Source organism: Aphis gossypii, chromosome 2 (assembly GCF_020184175.1).
Source record: "Aphis gossypii isolate Hap1 chromosome 2, ASM2018417v2, whole genome shotgun sequence".
Lineage (NCBI taxonomy): Eukaryota > Metazoa > Arthropoda > Insecta > Hemiptera > Aphididae > Aphis > Aphis gossypii.
Window position 1 is genome coordinate 16,400,129 of NC_065531.1, and position 27,808 is coordinate 16,427,936.

Consider the following 27,808-nt stretch of genomic DNA (forward strand, 5'->3'; position numbering starts at 1 on the left):
TTATATTTTATATATCATATATTATATATTAATATTTTTACAGATTTTTGTATTAACTTTTAACGTGTAAAAACTGGTATCAACATTGTAAATAAAAATAATTAGGCCATTTCCATACAAAGGGTAATCTCGTGTAATAGCTATTAGATATTTTCTGATTTAAATTTAATTAAAAGTATTTAAATTTTTGAGCTTAAGTTTCTATCAATGAGTTATTTGTTAAGCGTTTAAATTACATACTTTTTCTATTTATAGGATATAATGTTGATTATAGAGAATATATAACTTTAATTTACAGTGGCCACAATTGTTGTCCACTTGAAATTTGTAAATGCTTAAAAATATTTGTCTTAACTATATGGTTTTGAAAACTATTTTACAATATAATTGTAGAACTAATATAGTATAGTATGAATGGATAAGTTACGAAATTAAAATTAATTATAGGAGTTTATAAGACAACCAACAGAAAACATTTGTTTTCTTTCAATACATAATGGCGACTGAATTTAAATAATACATATTTTATATATGTTTATGTATGGTAGACACATGTATATAACTTTGTGATTTATGAAATATAACTTCTGTATTTAATTAGTACTCACATTAATGATATTAAAAAAAAAATACAAAATTTTATAAAATACATAATTTAAAAATTAATGCATCTATTGATACACAAAAGTAAATTTGCATTTTTATACTGCACTATATTAATAGAAAGAACAGTTTCTTAAAAACTTGTTAAAGTATATAATGTTAATTTAATTTTATGTGCGCTTTGATTAATAAATTATAGCAATAATTTTCTTAATGTTAGTTGTTGTGTAAAGAATATTTTTTCAATTGGTATCATGTTTTAAATATATTTATTTCTTTGTTTTGTAAACATTTATCTGTACTTATATTGATAAATTTTTTTTTCAAAATCTGTTTTAGATTGCATTTATATTATGTAGGATTTAATATATTTATGTTATTTCCTGGTATTAAAATCATACACTATTATATATATATATATAAATATACACTTAAGTAATCTTTAAATTATTATTATTTTTCACAATAATTTTATTACTTTAAACAGGTTAGTTATATGTTTATAATATAGCTTCTAATGACATTATAATTTTAGAGATATACCATTCAAACCAATTTATTAATTGTAAAGATTAAGTAACAATAAACATTTAAAATATTATTTTATTAATTAAATGTAGTTTTATTGCCATTGGATTAATAAACCTATAGTTTCCTAATAATTCAAATCTATATATTATAATATATTTATAGTAGCTAGCTGCAAACTATGAATTAACAAAAATAAACTATTTGTTAAAAAACAGGTTATTGTATTCTTTTTATTAATGAATTCTCAAAATTATTATTAAGTAAAACATCCCTATGTTTTATTAATATCAAACATTGAAACTATACAAATACTTTCAAAAATTGAATAGTTCAATAATTTTATAATTAGAAAATTAAAATCTTTAATCATACATATTAATTTTAATAAAATAATTTACCTTATTGAAATATAATTAATATATTCTAATTTATAGAATTAATATATACAGTTAGACTTGTTTTTGTAAGGTCTCGTGTAAAGCATTACAAGAAAAAATAAATAAGATGTACTATTATGTCTGGTTAGTGTTCTTGGGATTTTCAATATTCATAAAATATAATAGTATTAACTAATAATATAGATGATGACGTTATTGATGTATTCGAGACATTATGTGAAAGTACGTATTACACTGATAATGAAGAAGTTTTAGAACCACTTATTTCCTATTTTGAGGAAACATGGATCGGTCGTCCAAATAAACGTAAAAGGAGGAACCCCAGATTTCCTATTTTACTATGGAACTGTTATACGTCTACTATATCTGGTTTACCAAGAACAAATAATTATGTTGAAGGGTGAAATAGAGGCTTCAATAGTTTATTGAGTTCATGTCATCCAACAATATGGAAATTTATTGAAGCAATTCAAAAGGAACAAAGTTCAAACGAAACGAAAATAAATCAATATATAACGGGTTTAGTCGAATCTTCCAGAAAATGCAAAAGGGACACAACTAAACAATTAGTTGATGACTACAAAAATTGGGACAAATTAGAATACTTAAGAGGTATTGCTTATAATTTATCATATCAATTTTGATTTTAAATTTATAGTATTCTGAGATTATGACGTTAATGTTTTTTTATATATTATTATTTTGTTTTATATTATTGTGACAATAATGTTTTTATATATTATTATTTTATTTTATAGTTTTTTATATATTCACAATACTGACAATAATTTTTTTATATTATATTCACGATTTTAACTGCCACCCAATATAGATCTGATTATATTTTAATTTATCCCTGTAATGTATAACAAACATATATAATTATGACCATAATCTAATTAGGTAAGCACATTAAATTATTTATTTTTTAACAATTGTTTATAAAAATCAAATACTTGTTTAACTATATTGAAATGACAATTAGGTATATTATGCTAATGTTCTAATGCAAAAAAATGAAAGAAATCATAAATTTTTAACAGTACAATGCAAATATAAAACTTTTTTTTTAAACAGTTTAATGTTCATTCTTTTTTCAATAATAGTGCTATGAAACATGAATTTCAAAAAAAAAATTTTTTAATTTCATCAATTTTTTATAATATTTAGTAAACATTTTATTTTAAGATGTTATTGTCAATAATAGCAAACTATGTAAGGATAATTTCCTAATTATGATAATCATCATTGGTCAAACTCTCAATTTTTGTAATTAATGATTTTTTTAACTGATGGCTTATCTAGAAGCTCTAGCTTATTCTATGCAATGTATTTTATTATTATTTATTAATATATATTTTATTATTGACTTAATAATGAAATTTTGATTTTTAAGTAAACACACGTGACGTTTTTCACCTCGTCTTTTTTTTTGATTTGACATTTTTTTCTTAGTTTTTAGATTTACTAGATTATATATTTATATTTCATGTTAATCTAATATTATTTTATTATTTTTAAACTAAACGTAAATACCCTCCTTATTACTTGTTGCGCTGTTGTGAAAAATATTTCTTCCATTTATGTATATCTTAACATCTCATGGAAAAGAATCTATGGCGGTCTCCAATAATTGTGATTAGTCACGAATGGATGGTTTGAGATTCAATTCAAATGGTATTTGTATTATGCTAAAGCCTTAGGTAAGTGTTCATTTTTTTTAATAACAAATTTTCGCATTTGAACAAGAGTGCAATATTTTAACTCTCAGAACTGTGGTAAGTACACACATTTTTATACACTGCTATCTGCAAATTGCAATAATTCTACAAACAAAAAGGCTTACAATAATTATGAGTAGTATAAAATGTTTGACGACTGTAAATATATTAAATCATTATTCTTATTTTTATTGTTATGTATTTTGTATTTAAATCTTCTATGTTTTTAAATAATATTTAATTTCAATTGCTTATAAATTATATAATGTTCATAACAATTTCTAAATGTTCTTTATTTCTTATCCAAAGGCATATCGTATGTATTTATAAACAATATAATTTATTGAGTTTGGGTGTCAATTCCTTCCTATGGGGTTTTTTAAATTTATTTTTCCAATCGAATAAGTACATAGGGTTAACCATCTCGTCTGACCTGGGCACTACACCAAGGAGAAAAAACGCCTTAAATAAATGCGCGTCTCTGCAGGTTGCTAATAAAAACAAACTAATAAACATAGGTACACAATTAATTATCAAACTACTCATTTACAAATCCCTAATTATTAATTAATCCAATATAGATACGTGGCCTCTATCTCTAGTGCAAACAAAAAAATCCAATCTCAATAAAATTTAAACCGTTCAAATATTCTCCACGCTCACTTAAAAATTAAAACTATTTATGAAGAAGCTAAAACGTATTACGAACGATTTTTCAACAGATTTCCTTCTCATCCCAACTCATTTATATTCGATCTAACGTTATAGCCACTTATACGATTCTTGGAAGCCCACCACGGCATTTAAAAAAGGTCGTAATCCATTCGGCTCCCGTTTTACAAAAAGATTAATTTCCAAACGGCTCTGGTTTTTTACAACACAAGATCATTTTCATTTCATACAGACTTGAAACTATCTCAAAAGAGGTGTGGTTAAACTTTTGTTAGTGTTAACTAAGTAAATTATGTAAATCATAAAACTTATACAAAAAAATCATGTATTGTGAATTTGTATATTAAAGTAATATTAAATTTTAGTGTTAAATTTTTTTAAAAAATGCATGTATAAGTAGAAATATAAAAAAAATCACACATTTGGCAATTTTTTTAGGCACATTTATTTTTATATAATCCATACGTGTTATTTCACTAAATTAAAGTTTTTCTTCTAATGAACTCTAGTTCTTTTAAAAATTTAGGTGCACTGACATGACTGAGCTTTAATTTATTTTTTTTCTTCAGGAGCCGTTTAGGTATTTACCTGTTTGTTAGACCTTTTTTGACGGAAGCCGTTTGGAAATAAGCAAACAATTGACGAGAGCCGTTTGGGATCCGACGTTAAAAAGAAGTTGGTGCGGAAATCTTTTTAATAATGGTTAACAGTAATAATCAATAGTAACGACAGAAAGAAATCTTTTCGTGCATATACATGTTCTTATTATGTCCTTAGGCATAGTTTGTATATTTCTTATAAAAAAAGAAGTAAGTAACGTTGTAAAGTAGGTATTCATTGTACCTTATCATCATTGGGTAGGTTATAAATCTAATGCATGTTTTAAATTTGAATTCAATGATAAATCGTTGCATACGAAAAACTATTCTAAGCTTCTCTGAAACTTTTTGTCAGTCTAAAGTATTATAAAACTGTAAGTTGTAATAATTTATTTATATTGTTATCATATAATAATTAATTTTACTATTAAGTGATAGACTCTATACAATTTAAATAGATACCTCATTAATAATTATAGCTTAAAATGAATCTACGCAGCTTAAATATTGCGTCTAGTATAAAAAAGTCCCATGTGCGTCACTATAGTTTTTCTTGAACACGGCTGAATTAATTGCGTCCCCGTCATATTATGTGATATCAAAAACGTATAAAGGCGAAATTGATTATAATCAATAATTATTTTAGTATTTAATTTTTATGATAACCTACGTTAAAGCTTGTTTATATTACAAAATACATACAAAAACAATAGATTTTTACCAATAGGCAATAACGATAATATTTTTATACAGTTACAATAATTATTATAAATGCAATAATACAATAATAATTAAAAAAGCAAAAAACAATATTTTTAACATACCGGTGTCCGATATTAGTAATTATTATGTAACTTTTATTACAAACAGTTCTAAGTCGGTGTTAAAATGGGAAGGAAATATTGTTTAATTTTTAAAATATACAAGACGCCATTTTTATATGGTCAAAAAAAAAATCAGTACGCAACTAGTATGACCCTCAAAAATACCCGGAACGCCATTCGTTTTTGAAAATATAGCTTTTCAAAATGTAAAATATTTATTCATGTACCTAAAAAATCCAAGTCCACTTGAATAATTTGAATTACAACAAAATAGGAAACTAAAATCTTTATTCATTATCTAAATATCCGTGTTTGCAATGCAATTTCAACCAATTTTTTCAATTTTTTGTTTTCAACGCTTATAAAATGCCTTTGTGTTTTTAAAAACATTTTGGCGCACAACTGTACATGGTAGTACATTATTAGGATTTATTCTTAAGCTACATAGGTTATAAATGTTATTAATTAATTAATACAAAATTATAATTTAAATTTAAATATTCCTATACTTCATACACGTTAACCGGTTGGCCAACTTCAGCACAATATGTACATTGTACATAGTATCGTTCTTTATTTATATTACTGGTAGTTCATTAAATAGGGGAAATAGTTATATGTATGATCTTAATGCCAACGAAAAAAACTACTCTGCACCGACCAGATCCCTTCTAAACATATAAATGGAGTATAAATATTTGACATATTCCGGATAAATGATACCTAAGTGATAAGCTGATAACTAAAGGTTTGTAAGTTGTAACCACGATTAAAGATATATTTTTACTTTAATCGTGTTTGTAACTGAAAACCTGGAAAGTTATTTTATTATTAAAACAGTCAACGGCGAGAACCACTGTCCACTAATCTGCGGTAACGATTAACGAAATGAAACCATATTAAGTATTAACATTTAACTCCAATTATTATGACACGAAAAAACAATACGAATACTCAGCTGACAAAAATTAGGAATGTACATTTTTGTGGCGCTTTCAAATAAATAATATTTGACCAGTTTAAAATGTTTTTTTTTTTTTTAAGAAATATAATATGATATGAGTTACTGAGTTATATTTTACAAATTAATTAATTATAATAAAAATGTAATATTACATTATTGTCTTAATTACTATGATAAAAGTGAAAAAATATAATATTAACATTATAGAGTGCCGTGTCAAAGAAAAAAATTGAATATTAAGCAAATAAAATAAATTATGATAACTGCAGCACAAGAAAAATTATTACAGTAGTATAGGAAATCCAGTAAATATAATTTGTCATAATATAAAATATAATATCTTTAATATGACATAATTTATTATATCTATTGTATATTGTCTAACATTGGATATTGGATGGGTACTATTTCTGGGTTGAACGACACTATAGGTATCTTTATGAAATCAAAATAGCTGGACAATCATTAATTTTATTTATAACGTAGATATTTCTTTATAATACTTATATATTTTGATATTAATAGATATTCAACCAATATAAGCGTAATATTAAGGATGATTCACCAATAAAGCTCAGCTATTCTATTTTTTCTTTTTTAATAATGCAGTTAAATGTTAATTATTTATGAGTTTATGACCCACGATACGTACAAATAATATTAAAAATGTTATATTACAGGTACAAATGTATAATACATATTTATAGTATGAATTTTATACATTAAAAATACAGTATTACTTATGCCATGCCACCATTCGTATTAATATACCTAGGTAATAGATTTATCATATTTTTTAGGAATTCAATATTATAGAAGGTCGGTTGATAGGAATATAAATATTAAATCATGTCAATCATGAATCATGATAACATAATATTCAAATACAGGTAGGTATGTAGGTATAAATTTCTTATTATCTAGTATTTAGACCAGCGTTTCTCAAACTGTGAGTCGCAAGTCAATTTTTGGGTGGTCTCGAGAAGTTTTTTTAATTATACAGATTGTAAGAAATTTATGTTTTTTTTAAATTGTATAGATTATAGATCATAGAATTATATAAGTATAGAGGGTTGCGAAAGATTTTTGGAAGACAATTTGAGTCACGGTCCTAAAAAGATTATTTAAGAAATTTAATATTTAATAATATAACGAATTTTATTATAGTTACTGAAACATAATGAAAAATATAAAAAATATAAAATTATATAGTATTAATTTTAGTTAGTAACTTAAAGCATGATCTGTGCCTCATGTATCTGTAGATTTAACAGAGTATACTGTGTTGTATAAGTATAATGACTAATATCATAAAAAATTAACCACAATATCCAAGTATAAACATTTAATATTGCATTATATGACCCAGATCCAGATAATATACGGTAAAAATATATGCAATGTGAGTGATATTACACATTTTTTTTTTATAATATGCATTTAAATTTAAAGTGTATACACAATTTGTCAAAATTACAAAAAATACAAATTAGAAGTATTTTGTAGGTAGTAAAAAATGTATAAAATCTTTAATTTTTATAATAAACTTTTGAAAATTTAACACAAGATTCTTCTTGAGTTGTTCATATACTGACTACTAAAACTATACAATCTAAAGAACTATAAAAAGTAAATTATTTTTTATGAAGATTTCAAGTTAAAATATATAATAGTCAATATAACGAGTTTTTTTTTAAAAAAATATTAATAATACATATTATTGAATATTGTCAATAATACAATTTTTTTAAATAATTATGAATAATACACAATTTTTTAAAAATAATAACTAATAAGTAATAAGTATACATTTTTTAAATAAATTATATGTTTTTGGTAACAATAAAACAAATTAAATAGAATTTACAAAAGAAATCTAATACCTATTAATTGAATGACAATATAATATGTCAATACTCACTAACATATAAGTAAATACAAGAATACGTTTAATAATGATAATATAATATAGGTAATCGTCGATAATTTGATTTAACGAAACTATTTTTCAAGCCTTTTTAATAAAATGGAGAGATGTAAATAATTGTCAATATTTTAAATACATATACATTATACCTAATGTGTACTTTATTCTTAAACTCTCAAGTCCTTAGCCTCCACTGCACCATAATTAAAACATAATATAGATACATTTATAATTAGTTATATTTTTTTCTTTGTCAATACTAAAAAGTGGGGTTTTGGGATAAATAAATAATAGTTAAGTATATACTTATACTAATTTTACTATAAACACATTACCTATTCACTCGTATAATAAATTATCTATACGTGGTTCTAGTACACGTTTTATATAAAATACGTATGTATGATAAATATCTAAACCTATATCTAATGTTTATAATAATATGTAAATATTAGATAACCGTTCTATCTTTAATGCAGTAAAATAGGATAAATAATAAAAATCATATTCCCCCTACTTTTTAACTGTTTATTTGTAACTAAATACTAAATAGTATAGTATGTTATGTTTCAAGTTTCAACAATATTGTTTTATTTATTTTAAGAATCTGGCAAGTTACCCATTTATTAATATACATGCATATAATGTACACAAACTTTCGGACTATACTTAACTTTGTTTTTTTATTTCTTAATATTTTACAGTATGAAAAGTATAGTTGTTTTATGTACTTTAAAATTAAATACCTATGCTATCAAATTGTCATCAGTATTTTAGAAACTAGATTAATAATAAATATTATTTAATTTCAGAACTGTTGGTACCTATATTTATTTAATGTGTACCTATCTAATATCTTAGTATCTACGTACATATTATATAACTTTTTTTTTAGGTATTTTATTGATAATTTAAATTTTTAAGCATTTAAATAGATATAATAAAGATATTACTGGCACTACATGTACCTATAATGATTTATATATAACGTATTCTTGTATTAATAGCACTATATATTTATATTTAATAATAATTGTATAGAACCCACTTATACTTACTTGAAGTCATAGTTCAAAAATTTAAATTTCTAGGAATATTGTTTTCTGAGTTATAAATATATAACAATTGTATTTATATACAATATACAAAGGTATTAAGTATATTTGTATCAAATTTATCTTTTAAGCCTGTATTTTAAATTTTTAAGTAGATTTTCAATAAGTATTTAACATTTTTTTAGAGAACAATATATAATAGGTAGTTCTAAATAATTAATTCAAAGTAAAGTTAGCAAACTTTACAATATTTATTCCAACCATAAAATATGTTCACAAATATAATATGACATTATAATTACCAATACAATATAATCGATGTATAACCAATTTTTTAGATTTTAAAATACTTATTATAAGTTTTATTTACTCATTGTTAATTTACCCAAGCATAAAATAAACCCATGAAGTAATCTATGATAATTTAACTTTATCGATCATTGTTCTACAATATGTTTTATTAATATATATTTTTGAAGGTAAACAACGATTATTGTTAGAAAATATTTTTAAATGGATATCCACTAAATGAAAGTTCACTGATTATTATTATTCACTTATTAACTCAAAACTAGGTCAATATGTTAATTCATTTGTTTAAATTAATTGCTATAGGGTTGCCCCGTGAGGATTTATCAATTTAAAGTGGTGGGATAATGCAGATTCGATTTTACAGTACTGTTTTGATTTAGTGAATCTTCGTGGGACACCGTATTGTAGTCTGTAGAGCGTATACATCGCTGTATTATATATATAGTATTTACCCATGCCCTAAATAGGCTATACTGTAGCTGAGCAGCTAACTATATAATATGCCTACTATGATAGTTGTATCTACTATGTTTTATATAACACACAACTGTTATACGCACATATAAATTTAAACGAATAATTTCTTGTAAAATTTAGTGGTATTTACTTGAATAAATGTTTCAGCTTATCAAAATAACTACCCATGTTATTTATATACGTTATTGCCTAATGGCCTTTTATTCATAATACTCTTTTGTCATCCATGTAAAAATATATACATCACATAATTATTATTATTATATAACATTATATTTTAGCTGATGATCCTAATAGTTGGGTATCACTGAATTAGGTAAGTATATAATAAATGTATCTACTGTTTTGCAATATGCCAATATGCATATATAGTTTCGTATATTCTGTAGACAAATAAACAATAGTTACACATTATGTGCAATAGATTGTCCGTCGTTTGTGATATTAATAATATATTATATAAACGTCGACTAAATCCTCTATTATAGGTACCTATACGAATTCGATAACAAAAATTAAATCAGGGTATACGCATAATATTGTGATAAAACTGTAGATATTAATGGTATGAGATCGTAATTCGTATGAATAATAATATTTATAATTTTTATTTTTCAGATTAATTATTATAAATTATAATTATTGTCACTACTTGCACAATAGAATAACTATAGTCTATAATAACTATATTACAATATACATTAAATGTACCTACGTCCTACGTAATGTTAGAAATATAATATGACCATTGACCAAGTTATATTTTTTTACTATAACAGCATAGTTACTTATATAGCTATATAGCCATATATTAAATATATTTTATTAACTAATATTTAATAATGCTGAAACAATTATATTTTATTTTACGCTTTTTGAATGATTTTCGATTTATTCAGAATTTATTCGAATTCAGGATACACAAATTAACTTTTTTTTAGGCAATAGAGAGTTTAGACGTCTTTTATATATACAACATTATACATCAATGCCCAAGTGATCAAGTTTTTGAAAACTCGTATCTATATTGCTGACCAATTGTAAATTGTGGTGTGGCAAGCATATGCCAAATCTTAAGCAAAGTATTTGACCCCCCGAAACCCACTGTCCTCCATAACATAGGTTATTTATATATAGATAATATATTATAATTTAAAACAGTATCTATGTTGATTTAGAATTTTAACTATAGGAATTAAGGCATCAATAATTTAATATGAAAAATTATATGATAATTAATACATTCATCCATAAAAATTTTAATTTTTAAGCTCAAGATACAATTCTAAGGCCAAGGAATTGCATTAAACTTAAAAGATCGTTCACCACTTGTCCACTCCTCTAATTTTAAATTGTGATGTGTTAAATGTAATTTTTCCCTAGTTATTTTCAATAACTTCAAAAACAATATGGGTTATAATATGACATTAATATAATTCGAAAAATGGAAAAAAATTTTTGATCAAATCCTATAATAACTTATTATAGGTTGCAGGTAGGTACCGTTTTTGTTTATTACCTGCCTATACATAATTTGCTTTAATAAAAGAAAAAAAACTGCTTACTTACTACTTACATTTATTCTGTAAAATATTTAACACAAGGTTCGAATATCTATACAGCTGTACGCCTGTACAGCTTTACGGTTTGCTATTGAGTATCGGTGTATACGCCTAATTAAACAACGCACAAGTGCAGAGCAACAAGTCGGCAAACCGTAGTTGACGGCTGAGATAACAATGGTATAGGTATACGTAAAATATTATGCATATTATAATTTATAATATAAATGAGATAAAATACCAATAATAATCGACAATATAAAACCATAACGCGAATAACAAATTAACATTATCTATAGAAGTGTCGTCGCACGTATAATTTTTATTATTAATTGTTTCTGCTCGTTTCTGTAATGATAAACAATGCCAATGAACATTTTAATATGTATGGACACATTGCTTAATCGTTTAAGTATCCATATTCGAGTGTACGACTTAAACTAGTGTGTGCACACTGGTAAACTACAATGTTTAGGTATAACAATTATCGTTTAAACTTTAAAGCTTATTCATCCTCTGAGATGAATATTTTGAGCTTAGACGCATCGCGTTAACTTTACTTATAATAGTTACCTACCTAGTTGTAGATATTTACTACCGCACAATGCACGCTTTAAATTTCTTATATAAGATTATAAACAAACAACAGTTGACTAAGTTAAGTTATAACTTGTATGTCAATAGTTATAAACTATAATAAACAATATATGAAGAAAAAAATATTAACTTGTTGTTATAGTTAAAAAAAAGTTATCATACATTTATTATTTTAATTTTTAATAATACTTAGTCACACGTAAAATGATTGTGCAACTTTCATTTTTTTTTTAAATAATAACTATGTAAATATTTTGCAAAAATCCATTATACAGTAATATGTACCTTTACTGTTTACTGCAATATGCCAGTGTATTAATATGATGTAATATAATTATTATATATTGTATACCTATTTAATTGCACACGACCTGCGTAGGTATATTGTAGTGTTTTACAGGCAAGTACAAGTTTGTGTAAAATAAAAGTAGGTATAATATTTCTTTTTGTTTGTTTATTTTTATTTATTAGTTAAATTAGTTTACATACAAAATGATTAAGGTAATAGATAAGTTAGTAATTAAGTAATTTAAAGTAGCTACTGGCAGAGTCGGACTGGCGTCAAAAGGCCCAGTCTGCAATCTGATTAAGGGGCCCTTAGATTATACTAAAAATTGTTAGCTCTGATTTTAACTTAATAATTTTTGTATTTATAAGAGGACGCCAAACCCACATGTGTTGTCTCTGTCTTATTAACATGCCTATATCATAACAAATTTGCATTCAGCAAAACATAATTTGTAAAACGTTAGCTTTAATATTAGAGTAAATTTACCTATGATCAAATTTAAAGGTAAGAATATTATCTAGAAAATGACAAATGCTCAATAAATCTAATATCAATAAAAGCTTATGTAATTTTCATGTTTTAGTAATAGAATTAAACTGTAAAGCGAATTGTTGTATTTCATATGCTACCTAGTCTATCAATAGTTGTTAGAAGTGAAAATTCTCGTAATGCGTTTGCAGGTACTTCACTTTTTATAAAGAACTACATTTTTTTGGTACAAAACAAATGCAATCACTAAGTAATTTTGAATTACTTATAAGTCGTTAATCTAAGCTATTTGCACAAATATCAAGTAGATAGGTGTATAATTAAAAGTTTTAATTTTATACCTATCTGCAGTTAATGAAATATTTGGCCGATCATCTGTTGCGAACGAATCCTAGACTCAAATTGGTAAACAATGTATTAAATTATATTATTTTTAATATCATTATATATATATTCATAATAAAAACACCTTACTTAACCTTATCGAGACCTAATATTAATTTACTTTATGAATATAAAATCAATAAGAAACCTTAAAAAATATTTGAATACAGTTACTAAAACAAAGGCATTATATTTAATTTTAAAATATGAAAATTAAGTCTGTGGGCCCAACTAGCCAGGGGCCCAGTCCGCGATTGCGGTCCTGCGGTCCGGGCCAGCCCGACCCTGGCTACTGGAGTTATAGAGGTATATGCACGTATATGATCGTGATTTTTTAACCTAACAAATTATTTTTTTATTTTTTAGGATATAGATTTGTTATTATTTTACTATTTTTATTTTATTTTCAATAACGTTACTAGAAAGATAACATAATAGTGAGTACAGTCTATAAGATAAAGTTTAGTCTGTGCTCGCAAGTCTCGTGCAAGTCATACAGATAAAAATAAAATATATTAGTATTATTACATTTATTCTATACTTTTATTTTATCAATTATAGACTAGGTGCCTATTGTTATAATAAATATAAACCACTAATTTAAAATCTATGTTTATAAGTCATAACTTGGGAATCAAAATAGTAAAGACGTGTAGTAAATACTAAATAATACTTACCTATACGTCACGGCTATACCTAATACGCACGTATTTTTAAATATATGATTGTTTAACGTTTAAAAATATATTTTTGTATACAATTTTATTAATAATTTAAAATAAAATTCACATTTAGAATGTGAGGGTGTAAAACCATCTCGGGAGTCGGGACACTATAAAATCTTAACAAATTATAAAAAAATAAAGCCAGAAACATACATGACTGCAGGTCTGCAGAAGTTGAGTCCGTGGAAAGTATAATATTATTATTTATTAGTTATTACCGCAATAAAATTTTTATTAATTAAAAAAAAAAAAAAAACGTGTTTAATAATAATAATTATTTTATAAGTATATCAGTTATATTATTTAAATATGGCGTAAAGTAAATTGTAATATTGTCATGTAGAGGAATGAATAACGACGGTTATATCGGTATCGACGGTATCTATATTGACCTATGTATAATATGAATACATATTATTATAATTCCGTCGGTGGCGCTCGAGCCGTCATGGACGAAACGACGACGAGAGCGCGGGCGTTGATTTTTTTTTCCATGCGCATCATACTGCGCACTCGCAGCGGCCGTCGAACAGGAGCAGCACCGACCGGACGGATGCGCGCGCGGTACCGCCGCATACTTTCGTTGTCTTGTCCCATTTCTATAATCACAAACAAAAATGGCGTCTGCTCTGTCTCGTTCGGATGCGATTCGCGAGTGTTGACGTATTCGCGTTGAATTATTGTGTCGGCCGATTGAAACGACGACCGCACTCGTAGCCGTCGGTGTACACCAATTCCTGTGATACCATACAATCGGATTGCATATAACACATTTTGTCGTCTGCATCACACACATACAAGGTACGTTTTTTTACGTTTTCCGCTTTTTTTTTTATGTTATTAAAGATTGTTTACGTCTATTTCGTTGTACACGGCCCACGTCTCCCCCCCGAAACCGAACGGTAATGACAACAACGAAAACGATTAATAATATTTTCGTAGTGTAATTGTTTTAAATAACAATACGATATATTTTTCCGTTTAGAACCCCCCCGACAATAAATTAATTTGCGCCTATAGATTATCGCCGCATCCGTTAATTACGTATATGGTGTGTGCGTGCGTGCTTGCGTTTGCGTTTCCCTCTATATATCTACGGCTGGAAATTAGAATTAAATTGTCGCGCGCTCGTGCGTGTGTGCGTTTGTGTGGGGACAATCGTTATCAGAAATACGCACTACCTATAATAATATAAAGGTCAAATTATGTCGATTTTCCTTTGACCCTTCACATGAGTAGAAAAAAAATCGTTTTCCACCTCGAACGGGTTTTTCGTAAATATATCGTTCTATAAATCACGGTAATGATGATAATTATTATAATTACCTAAATTATTTTTGTTTTAGTTTCGATTTCGAAAACCGATCAATAAATTAATAATGTCATTTTGCTTGTTTGGTAGCATCGATAATAATATCTGAGAAAAATCATGAATAAAAATTGTATTTTCGTGCGTCAAAATATTGTTTTATTGCGTTCTTGCTATTGTCTTGCGTTTATTCACACATATTTCCCTCTGCACATTTTCCATAGTAGGCTCGTAGACTACGTCGTTTAGTCGTTATCATTATTATTATTATTAAGCGTGTTTTGGCTATGCAGTTTTGAGCAATCTGATTACAACTTAAGCGAACTATATTATATAATATACATATACATTAAGTATATATATATATATACACACACACACACACATATTGTTGTTCGTTTAACGAGTAACCAGGTTGCCCAAAATATCATCTTCAAATAACGTTAATTATTATTTTTAACTATACAAAATTAAGATATTAAATTTTCGATTTTGTGTTTTTGATATCTTCGAAAATAGAGCTCGTTACACGAGTTCGTATCTCGTTTAACCTATAATCTAAATAACGTTGTTGTGGGTTTTTTAACGTATACTCCTCTAGGATTATAATAATAATTGGTACAGAGATAGAACTATTCGGTTTCTAAAATCTTCGTATTGCGTGATAAAAACAAATCGATTTATTTGTTCACATTAAAAAACGAACGATACGATATGTATATAGTAGACACACTTGCGAGTCACGATTAATAAATAATAATATGTAGCGTTGTTTATCGTATCAAGTATTTAAATTACTTGTTATATTATTATTAATATTATTTAGGTAGCTGTAATATTATGTACCTTGATAATTATAATTAGTTCTTTAAACATTTAACATAATTATGATAGTGATAACAGAAGTTAAACCTTCGAATGTTCGTTATCTTTATAGTTTATTTTATCGGAGTCATACCGACTTAGGAGCGAGATGTATGCAAGATGGATGATATTAGTCTATGAATATTGTTGCTATACTGTCTCTGATTTTTCGTGTCCCGTCATTTCTGAGGTCATTAAAAAATTATATTTTTTTCAGTTGCTGTGATAGTGAGAGTAGTAACTATATTATTGATATTGAATATTATTAATTTAATTATCTCTATATTTTCCTTTATAGTTTATACAATATCAGATTTTTTTGGTTTTTCATTTTAAAGATTCTGCAATCATTCTAACTCATACTATTTATGTTTTTTGTGGAATATATTATCTTGTAACTCGTTTCGTAATGTATGAAGATCTGCAGATTTTATAGTTAACACTTGTTTGTTCTACAAATGTAAGTTTTATTCATATGTAATAAATACAAATTTTCAAATCTAGTTGGTATAGTTTTTATAAGATAAGGCAAATAATGTTCCACTGATTTAATAAAAATTATATTCATAGTGATGCTTCATGTTGACTATGATTTATTGTATTTAATTCAACTTAAATTAATCTTGTTTAAATCAAATAAAAACAATTAAAGTTTCAATTTTGAATATTATATCGAATTAGTTTACATTTACCCTTTTATTTTATGATTTTTTTTTCACGTTGATTATATTTATGTTTATAATATTAGCAATATGTATAAAACATAGGAACAATAATAACAAACTATTGTTTAATGGATTTCATTTCAGATCAATAAAATTGGTCTTTTAGAAATAATTTAGGTGTAAATTTAAAATGTTTGTACTTTGATTATTTTAGTACTTATTTTTATAAACTGCGTTGTACAAGTAATATAATACATGTTTAATCTGATTAAATGTTTAGTGTCAAAATAGTTTTATTTAAAAATATTTTAATAAATTATCTTTTGATGGAATAAATTGTGTTAATTTATTTAGTACATCAACATTAAATCACATAATAATTATAGATATATTATTATAAAAAAGCTTTTACGAATTGAACGATTCTAGTTTGCCCTCGAAAAGCAATTTTAGAAATAATAGATAACATGTAAATGAAAATCACTATTAGGTCTTCCTAAATAATTATACGCGCTCAACCAAAACATTCATTTCCTATTGATGTCTGTTTTTGCTACTTTGATTTGTACCTTAACTTCTTCCTTTCTTATTTTTTTACATTTAAATAAAAATATGTAGAAAAAAAATCGTAAAATGGAATAATAATGAAACATTCTTATTACTAACAATACATTTTGATGAACCATTAATGTTTGTTTTTATATAATTTATTGCGTATTTACTATTTAGTACATTTACCATATTTTATACTGTTTATTTTTGGTATTAATAATGGATTTAAAAAGGTAATTTATTTGTGGTATTTTACGGCTTATGAAGATATTAATCGTGTAGAAGTTAGTAGTTTAGTGGCACTCTCAAAATCTAAATACGAAATTGAGTATATCATAGATTTGCGCTGCTTCACGTGCCTTATCATACGTCATATTTTCTTTCTAATGTTGATAAATATTAAGTAATAATAGTATCGTGATTTGCGCGTTATTGGCGTGTTTATGTAAATTATTACATATTGGTATAGACGCTGCCACGCTGGTAGTCGTACACTTCAAATCCATTCTTTCGTAATTTTTAGAAAAAACATTTATAATTTGTTATCAATCAATGATAATCAATGATTTGCTGTAGTATCTGTGAATTAAATGTCGATATCTCCGAAAAAATTTCTATACGTATTTTCCGAGGTATTTTCAGACGAAAACGCAATTTTTGATGAAATCATATAGTATATTACATTATTACAACATTGTATTCATTTAGTAGACATATTTAAAATTTCAAAGTATTTAAAAAACTATGTGCGTTTGTTCTTATTTACAAATAAACAACAATAAAACTATGCTTAACAATAATTAGCATCATGCTAACTATTTCACAACATGTTCTCATTTGTTCTGTGTAATACTGTTGATAAAAACATAGTTGTTGAAATATACATATCTAACATATTGTATGATAATTTTTATTGGTGGGATTTATTTTATATCAACCGTTAAATAGATTTTTGTAACGAAAATGGTTACAGTTTAAAGAGAAGTAAATAATTGCGTTCGTCAAGTTTCTATCTGCTGTGTGTTATTTTAAAATATCAGAATTTAACTACTTTAATTTAACTTTTATAATATCAAATTACCTATATATTATTTTAATCAATAAGAAATGTATTTTTTAGTTGATCATTTTAAATGATTCAAATGTAATGGTAATCATTACATTTTTACGAAAGTCTACGAGCAACACAAACCCTAAAAATATAAATATTTTTCCAACAGACAGACAACTACGTTATTGATAAATATAATTAATATAATATATTATTATTTATTTATTTTATTTAATAATATTTGAATAAAGCTAGATTTTTAATTCCTGTTATACGACGATCATTATAAGTGTTCAATTGGCAATAACTTGTTTTTGAAAAAAAAGAAAAAAAAAGTTCTCTCAGTCAAGGTTGTACGTCTCGCGTAGGCGCTTTGATTTTGTTGTCGATTTTTCTGCGCATGTCGGTCGTGGCCTGTACTTTCAAAATCGCGGATCGTCCGATTCGCCGCCGCCGCCGCCGTTGTTTACATTTTGCCGGTCACTGTTGATGTTCATCAATCGTATGGTGTACGCACAGTAATGCATACTTATCGCGTATCAGGTGACAACGAAGGGTATTGTGTAATTATAACAATAACGATATTATGATTATTATATTGCAAAACGTATACACAGTCGCAGAGACCATAATATTATTATCACGGCGAGAGAAGGGAATTATTATAATAGGACATAATAGCCGCGGCCGTGTGGAAGGAGTAGAAGAAAAAAATATTTAAAAAAAAAAATAAAATAAAATATCCTATTGACGAAAATTACGCAGTTAACGTCGACTATCCATACAGGCCAGATCAGACCCTGAGAACGACGACGGTTACAAGCATAGAAATTAGGAACAACCTTGGTAGTGCCCGAAGCGTATTTTGTCGTTTTGAGCGTGTCCCCGGTCCCGCGCCGCTAGTGCCGCGGTCGGAAGCTGCTGCCGCTGCACCGTGTTTTACGAGATACGTTCGGTCGTATCGCAGTGTGACCAACCGCCGTCGACATACCACGCAACGGCGGCGGCGCGGAGTTTATTTTTTCATCGTTTTTTCACGATCCATTGGCCGCACACGAAAACACATCGGTCGCCGCTCCCCTCCCATCGTGACCCCTTCTGTAGACTTACCCAGCAGCTGCTGCTGGCTCTCGACCATGTCTTTGCGCGTGTTTATTTTTATATTATTGTATTATTATTATTATTATTATTATCGTGTGTACTCGCCGTCCGCGTGGTGTTGGTACCAACTACCACTTACCAGTTCCGATTTTTATAAAATCAATAATCTCACTACGATATTTTCATTGTAATACATTACGTACGTAGGTATAAAATACGTTTGTTTATTTGAGATCCGTACAAACTAAAAATGTGTTGAAAAAGTTTATCAGTGGGTCGAGGGGATGAAAGGGGGTTGACCTTGTAGTGGTGGGAGTTGAGGAGGGTTGTCCGATTTGCCCCAAAAAAATAAGCAACGATAATATTATTCTACGTTTACCGGCTCCATCGACGACTTTCACGTTGAACGCAGCGGTCAAATGTCAACGACCCCGCCGCCGTGTCGTCGCTGGCGAACGATTTTCTGCGTTACTATTTTTTTTTTCACATCTTTGGATTGTTGTTTTCCGCCTTTTCGCACAACAAAACTATAGTAATAATGGTAGTACTAATAGTCTGCTTAACGCACGTGACGGTCGTGGTTTTTTTTTTTTTTTTTTGGTGGGAAGGGAAGCGTATTGACTGATGCGATTTCCATCGGTTATTATCTTTTTCGGATGTCTCGGTAGCAAAATAAAAAAAAAACAACATAAATCTGTGCATAATAAATCTATCTAACTGTAACGGACGCAGCGGCATCCGCGGCTTCGTCGGAGGGGAAAGTCCCGTTGTTTGCGCGTGTAAAGCGTAGCGAAAGGGAACTAGAAAAGAAACACGAATCGAAACACCACGCATTCACACCATAATTATTGTATTCGTCGGCTGTTGGCTACAGTGTGACCGCCATGTCGTCGGCCTAGGTCTCACATTCCGCCATCGTACTCTTATTATACACTAATATATATTATTGTTGTACGTATTTAATAAACGTACATAAAACAAAACTGCGCGTATTTAGTGTGCTGTGTAGGTACTTTCTAATTGTGCGCACCGACACGGGATTGCGAGTAACGGACCCCGTTTCATAACAACAACAACAAAAACAATAACAATAACAATATTGTAATGACAACAAAAACAGACATGATATCGTACTAATCTCGTACTTTCGGGATGTTTAATGCACACTCGTTCGTTTTGATTTCGAGTTTCAACGACTGTGTAGTGTTGTTCACGAGCACACGGCAGTCGTAAAATAATAATAATAATAATATGTTACAAGTTTGAAGTTTCACACAAACTTAGCGAGACCCAGACTCGTACACTCGCATACACCCACCCACCCACTCACCACCCTTAGTTATCGAGCCACGACCGCCGCCGTCTGCCGTACAATATTATTGTAAATTATACAGAGCGAGTGTGGCGCGTTTTACCGCGCGCGGCGCGCTTAGTACGCGTCCCAGATCAATTTTTATTGTCGCGCGCGGCGGCGAACGGGCGACGGTAGTTGTGACGGCGGTGTCTAAAAAGGAGGTGGTTGCGGCGGTGGATAGTGGTAGTGGTAACGTCGGTTGTGCGGTGCGTTGCTGGTGGGGGGGTTTGGTGGCGCGGTGGCGGTCGAGGGAGTGAAGATTGGCCGAACGGAATAGGTGAACCGGATCGGCGGCGATTGGCCGACAGTAGAACGATGCCCTCTCGCGCACCGCACGGTCGTGCTCTCGTAGTTTTCGGCGCCGTTCGCGTTTTCGTTCGCCCGTCGTGTTTACGTACATCTCGCACCAAAACGCGAACACTTCTCCACCCCACGAATATATAATAAAGTCATTTTAATATTGTTATCGTTTTTGTTCAACGAAAATCAACAAGAATTGCGCATAAATCGTTTTAAATAATATATAAATATTAACTATTAAGTACCTAATAATGATAATTATTAGATGATAATACACTCGTTGTTACAAATATGTTAGTGTTAAGTGAATAAATCTCTAATACAAACGCATCTGTGTTATTAGTGTAAGTTTGACAAATATCTTAAGCTCTGTGGAATATTGGATATACCAGTCTGAAGGTAAATTATTATTATTTTTCTCTCTTGTTTGGTAACAACAGTATTTTAATTTTTTTTTCAACCATATCGTCACGTAGTCTATTACATACTATTTTCATTTTGCTTAATTTAGTAGTATACTACGAAGGTTGCATATCAATTTCAAATTACGGTGTAAAAAAAGTAACAATAAAAACGTTACTCGTTGACAACTGTATTTTTCCTTTCTAAATTTTGATTTAAAAGATTACTTATGAGATTCAAAAAAAAAAACCGTCTTACGTTTATTCATAATATAATTAGAACTCGCACTTCGCAGATTATGTAGCTATTAGGCATTAACAATTGAAAGTATAGGTTTTTCATCCCAAAACGTTTTATAAAATATTGTGAAAATATCGACCCCACGGATCGATTTTTATTTTTTTACAAGCAAATGACATTTTGCAGTGATGTCATGTACTATTGCGAATTTCCCGTTAAGAGTCATAGTGTTGGTACCACTGCGCTTAGTTTTGATAGTTTTGATAATGTTGAGCGCCAATACGGCATTCAGATTTCAGATTTAATTACACTATTACTTGTTTTTATTTTCTCATTTTTAATCAACAAGTACTTTAAATCCCAATTCTAAGGTACTCAATCGCCTGGTTATTAAAATTGTATAATATATGGGACTTGTGATAATCATTATAAATATTAAACATAAATTGTTTTTTAATTTTCTCTCACCGGCGCGGTAACTTTTCAATTTAGATTTTTGTGCTTTGTATTTTTTTGTACTTCAATAAAATTAAGGTTTCATAAAACTGTTGATTTTTTTTTACTGAGATGTTAATATTTTATACTTATAATATCTTTTCTATTATTATATATAACCTATAATTATAGTTCTATTTAAATTATAGTTGTAATAGATATTTGTGTTGTAAGATTAAATCAATATATCAATTAATAGTTCTTATTAAATTATAACTTTACTAAGTCCTTTAATTTTTTTTTTAAAGAGCATGATTCTCATAATAACTTTTAACATATTGACTCTCATATGGCCGTCAACAGTCATTCAATAGGTATTTGTTGTACACCAAGTATATTTTTCAATGTCTTCCAAATTATATATTTGAAAAAAAATTTATTTTAATCAGAAAAATTGTAATGATTACAACTACACTTACATGTACTCCATGGCCTTTATTTTAGTGCATTATTGTAGCTTTGTAGAAAAGTTAATTGTATAAAATAAAATTCATTTATGTGTAGTAATGATAATCTATAGGTGCCAGCTGTCACAAATGTATAAACTTTGAGAATTACAGATGACTGCTGGTAGTCATAATATGGCAGTCAACATGTTAATATTAATAAGGAGTACCTAAACTTTAAATTTGGTTTTTTTAAGTTAGATGTAAAATTAATTAACAAAAACAATAACTTAACTATTTTTTAGTGTAAATACGTGAACAATATTTAAGAGGCCACAACCGTTATGTGTTGTCTCTGTCTTACACACATATGGCAGCATATTATCATTCATTAGTTTCAATAGTTAGCTATTAGTTTTAATATTGGAGTAAATTGACCTATTATAAAATACAAAGGTAAGATTATTAATTAGAGCACCTAGCCTTTTATTAATATTATTATTGTGAAGTAAGTTATGACCTTTTTGAAACTACATTTTAAAATTATCATAACTTACTAACAAGTAATAGTATCAATAAAAGGCTACCTGGAGTCTTAGATAATAATCTTATCTTTAATTTTTATAGTAGGTTAATTTACTCTAATATTAAAACTAACAGCATTCTGTGGAAACTGAAAAACGAAAACTTGCAATGTCATATGTGTATAAGATAAAGAATTAAAGATAACATAATATATTTGTATGACATCCTCTTAATGATTGATTATGATCATATTTTTGAACTTTTTCACTAAATACACAACGTAAATTTAATATCTTTTTTTTTCGTTTTATTATTTCTTATGTTAAAATGGTATACTAATAAAATTGTATGATGAGAAATATATTTAATGATTAATTATGAACATAATTTTGAACTCTCTCACTGAACTTGAATATTATTTAAAAAAATCAATTTTGAATTGTTTACAATTAATTATATATATTGACTATTACATTGATAGATATAATAGTATAATTACTAATAATTTTTTGTTTAGATATGTAAATCGGTTAAAAATTACAAGTGTTTGTATTTGTTTGAATATGTATATGATTGCTAATTAATGATGAGAAATAAATTAAAATGATTATTTGTGATCATATTTTTGAACTCTCTCACTGAATACACAAAGTGATCTTAATATCCTTTTTTTGTTTTATTGTTTCTTATATTAAAATTGTATGATGAGAAATATATTTAATGATAAATTATGAACATAATTTTGAACTCTCTCACTGAGCCTTAATATTATTTTAAACAATCAGTTTTGAATCGTTTACAATTAATTATATATATTGACTATTATATTGATAGATATAATAGTAAAATTACTAATATTTTTTTATTTAGATATGTAAATCAGTTAAAAAATACAAGTATTTGTATTTGTATGAATCCATGTATAATTGCTAATTTATGATGAGAAATAAATTAAAATGATTATTTGTGATCATATTTTTGAACTCTCTCACTGAATATACAAAGTAATCTTAATATCATCCTTTTTTTGTTTTATTGTGTCTTATAATTATTAAAAGTGGTGTATATAATAATGTGTGATGAGAAATATATATTTAATGATAAATTATGAACATAATTTTGAACTCTCTCACTGATCCCTTTGTATTATTTTAAACAGTTAATTTTGAATTGTTTATACTTAATTATATTTATTGACTACCTATATATTGATAGATATAATAGTAAAATTACTAATAATGTAAGTTTAGATATGTAAGTTAGTTAAAAAAAATGCAAACATTTATTTTTGTCTGAATCCATGTATATTGCTAATTTATGATGAGAAATATATTGAAATGATTATTTGTGATCATATTTTTGAACTCTCTCACTGAATACATAAAGTAATCTTACTATCATCCTTTTTTTGTTTTATTGTTTCTTATATTAAAATTGTATGATGAGAAATATATTTAATGATAAATTATGAACATAATTTTGAACTCTCTCACTGATCCCTTAATATTATTTTAAATAATCAATTTTGAATTGCTTACAATTAATTATATTTATTGACTATATATTGATAGATATAATAGTAAAATTACTAATAATGTAAGTTTAGATATTATGTAAATTAGTTAAAAAAATACAAGCATTTATATTTGTCTGAATTCATGTATAATTATTAATTAATGATGAGAAATATATTAAAATGATTATTTGTGATCATATTTTTGAACTCTCTCACTGAATACATAAAGTAAACTTAATTAGGTACATCATTTGTTTTATTGTTTCTTATATTAAAATGGTATGAGAAAAATATTTAATGATAAATTATGAACATAATTTTTAACTCCCTAACTGAACTCTTAAGACAACATCATACCACCCTCATATGTATTGTCTCCATTTTATTTATGTAAACATACTAATATGTATTTAGGTTCTGTCGGAGGTTCTGCAGTTACAGTTTTTTATATTATTACCTTAATTATTAGAGTAAATTGACCTTTTATCAAACTTAAATGTTAGAACATAATCATTACTATTCATTCCTTTTTAAAATATTTGTAATTTTAAATGATTTTAAATTTAATAATTTAATTAACTTGCTTAAAAATTAAAATATTGTTTTAAGCCAGCCAATGAACTCATATAATTCTTTTATTGTCAAGTTTGATAATAGGTCAATTTACACCAGTGATTTCCAAAATTTTTATCTTAACTGCCCACTTGTAAAAATAAAAAATGACAGCCTCCCCCCTATCATAAAAAAAATTTATTAGTACATAAGTAAGCAATAACAAATTAATTAAGCTTGTAACTTTCATCGCCCTCCTGGATAGTGATATTGCTCACTTTGGGAAACGCTGATTTACACCAATATTTAATTAAATAATATAAAACTGGAGCTGATGAATCTGAATATTGGTATGTTATGTGTTAGAAACTAGAAGACAATCCATGTAGGTTTGAAATCCTCTTAATATTACCTATATTATAAATAGTTTTAAGTTTTGAAATGTATAATGAATTATATTTATTAACTATGTATATCGTATATTATGTATTATTGAGTCCATTTATAGTTGGTTATTAACTATGAGAAATGTTTAAAAATGATAAATTCTGAACATAATTTTTAACTCACACTAAATGTACTTTTTGTGGTATTTATTTACAAAACATTTATATTTTAGTTGTACCGATCAATAAAATAAGTTTTTATTTAGATAAAGAGTTAAAAAGATAATACCTTAAACATTTACTTGTTATCATTTATTATATTTATAAGATTTAATGTATAGTATACATTGTTATTAACATCATTATTTAATTGTGCGTGCAGTAGTTAAAAATGATTTATTGATAGTTAATTTCAATACAAAATTGAATAAAAAAATCAAATATTTATATAAGAAGGTATTTTCTAAATTTTGTTAGATTCTTAAATTTGATTGGTTTCTTAAATTGGTAAATCATTGAACAATTCTAATGTTAAATAAAATATAAGAATATGTGATTAATAGAACATAACTGATAAAATTAACAAATTTCTCTTTCCAGTATCGTTTACTGTTGTCAACTACTGTGTTTAAACAGATGCCTATTTTCATATTATTTATTAAATCAATCTGTTTAGTATTATACTGTAAACACTTGTGGTTAGGTTAACCAAGAGCGTATTTGTTAATTTTTTTTTTATGTTTCAGACTTGGTATATGCATCAATTTGCCAAAGAATAAACGGTTATAAGCCTAATGGTTATAATATGTGTATCTGATATAAATGATTCAAGCGCTGTACAAAAAGAGGTTAGTTAAATTGTTTTGTAATGTTTATTAAAAAAACATATTTTTGATTTACCATGTTTAATGATGTATTTATTAAAATAGGTATCTAATTAAATAATTATCAATTTTACAAGTATTTCTTACTCCCAACTCTTCACCTAACTCTAGGTTATTAAAGTTAATAATTCATAATTATTTTAAAATACAACGGATTATTTTAAAATAATACAACTGTCGGTAACGGTAATTGTGGCATCGGCTTGGTAATCGAGATAACAGAATTGAGAATCACGGTAGTCGCGGCATTGAGCGGTAGTATTAAATATTATAAACTATTGTATCTTGGAAAACTATTCATTTATATTTTGTTTTGAAGTTTATAAATATTTTTCTGACTAAATAGGTACTAGGTACTTCTATAAATCTATAAAGATTAATTAAGGTATTATCTATTATTAATAAGGTGACCATACGTCCCATTTTTCGTATCTCTGTCCCATTGTCTCCTAGGGAATCTTCAGAACACTAAAATGTCCCATTTTCAAAAGGTTGACAAAAAAAATAATGATAATCAATTTTTTTGACAAAGTATAGTTTTTATTGGATCTTATTTCATAGGTTTGCATGTATGTATGGTTGTATGACGGTAATGACTGTGAATAGCATCTGGATAGAAAACAAGACAATAGTAAAATATAAAAATAACTATTGTCGCAACTTATTAACATAGATTAATTTAATATATTATAACCTTTTCATCGATGAACAATTTATGAACGGCCAAAAACACGGTTTCGAATGTTAGTTTTAAAAGCAATGTGTTGTTAATAAAAGTTAACTTAAAAATGTCTTGTTAAGAATTTTACTCGTTCCTAAAGTCATTGACAGACTTATTAAAGCAAATATGTTCAAACGAAAAATATACTAACATTTAATTTTATAACTGTATAACAAAAAAAATCCTAAAAATTATAGTATAAGATGCACTCAAAATAGTTTTTTATTTATTTTTTATATTTATATTAATATAGGATATCATACATTAGTACATTATATTTTACACGCATAAAAATGTGTTAATTTAATAAAAAAGAAATAATAATAAAAAGTAGGTCAGCGCATTTTGGTGGTAGGTAGATGTTTGTCCATTGTCC

The 27,808-nt window shown here is 26.7% G+C and overlaps 1 protein-coding gene across 5 annotated transcripts in view; it reads left to right on the forward strand.

Moving 5' to 3' along the window:
• Positions 1-14,665: 14,665 nt before the first annotated feature.
• Positions 14,666-27,808, forward strand: part of LOC114130138 (protein Gawky) — a 29,991-nt gene continuing 16,848 nt past the window's right edge. For 2 of the 5 annotated variants that reach the window (XM_027995042.2, XM_027995041.2), the window contains exons 1-2: positions 14,670-14,930; positions 26,574-26,675. In XM_027995042.2, coding sequence (XP_027850843.1) covers positions 26,622-26,675 — 54 coding nt within the window. In that variant the 5' untranslated portion in view covers positions 14,670-14,930; positions 26,574-26,621. Of the gene's footprint in view, positions 14,931-21,316; positions 21,725-26,573; positions 26,676-27,808 lie in introns of those variants that run through there. The other 3 variants (XM_027995038.2, XM_027995043.2, XM_027995039.2) reach the window with 3 other exon arrangements.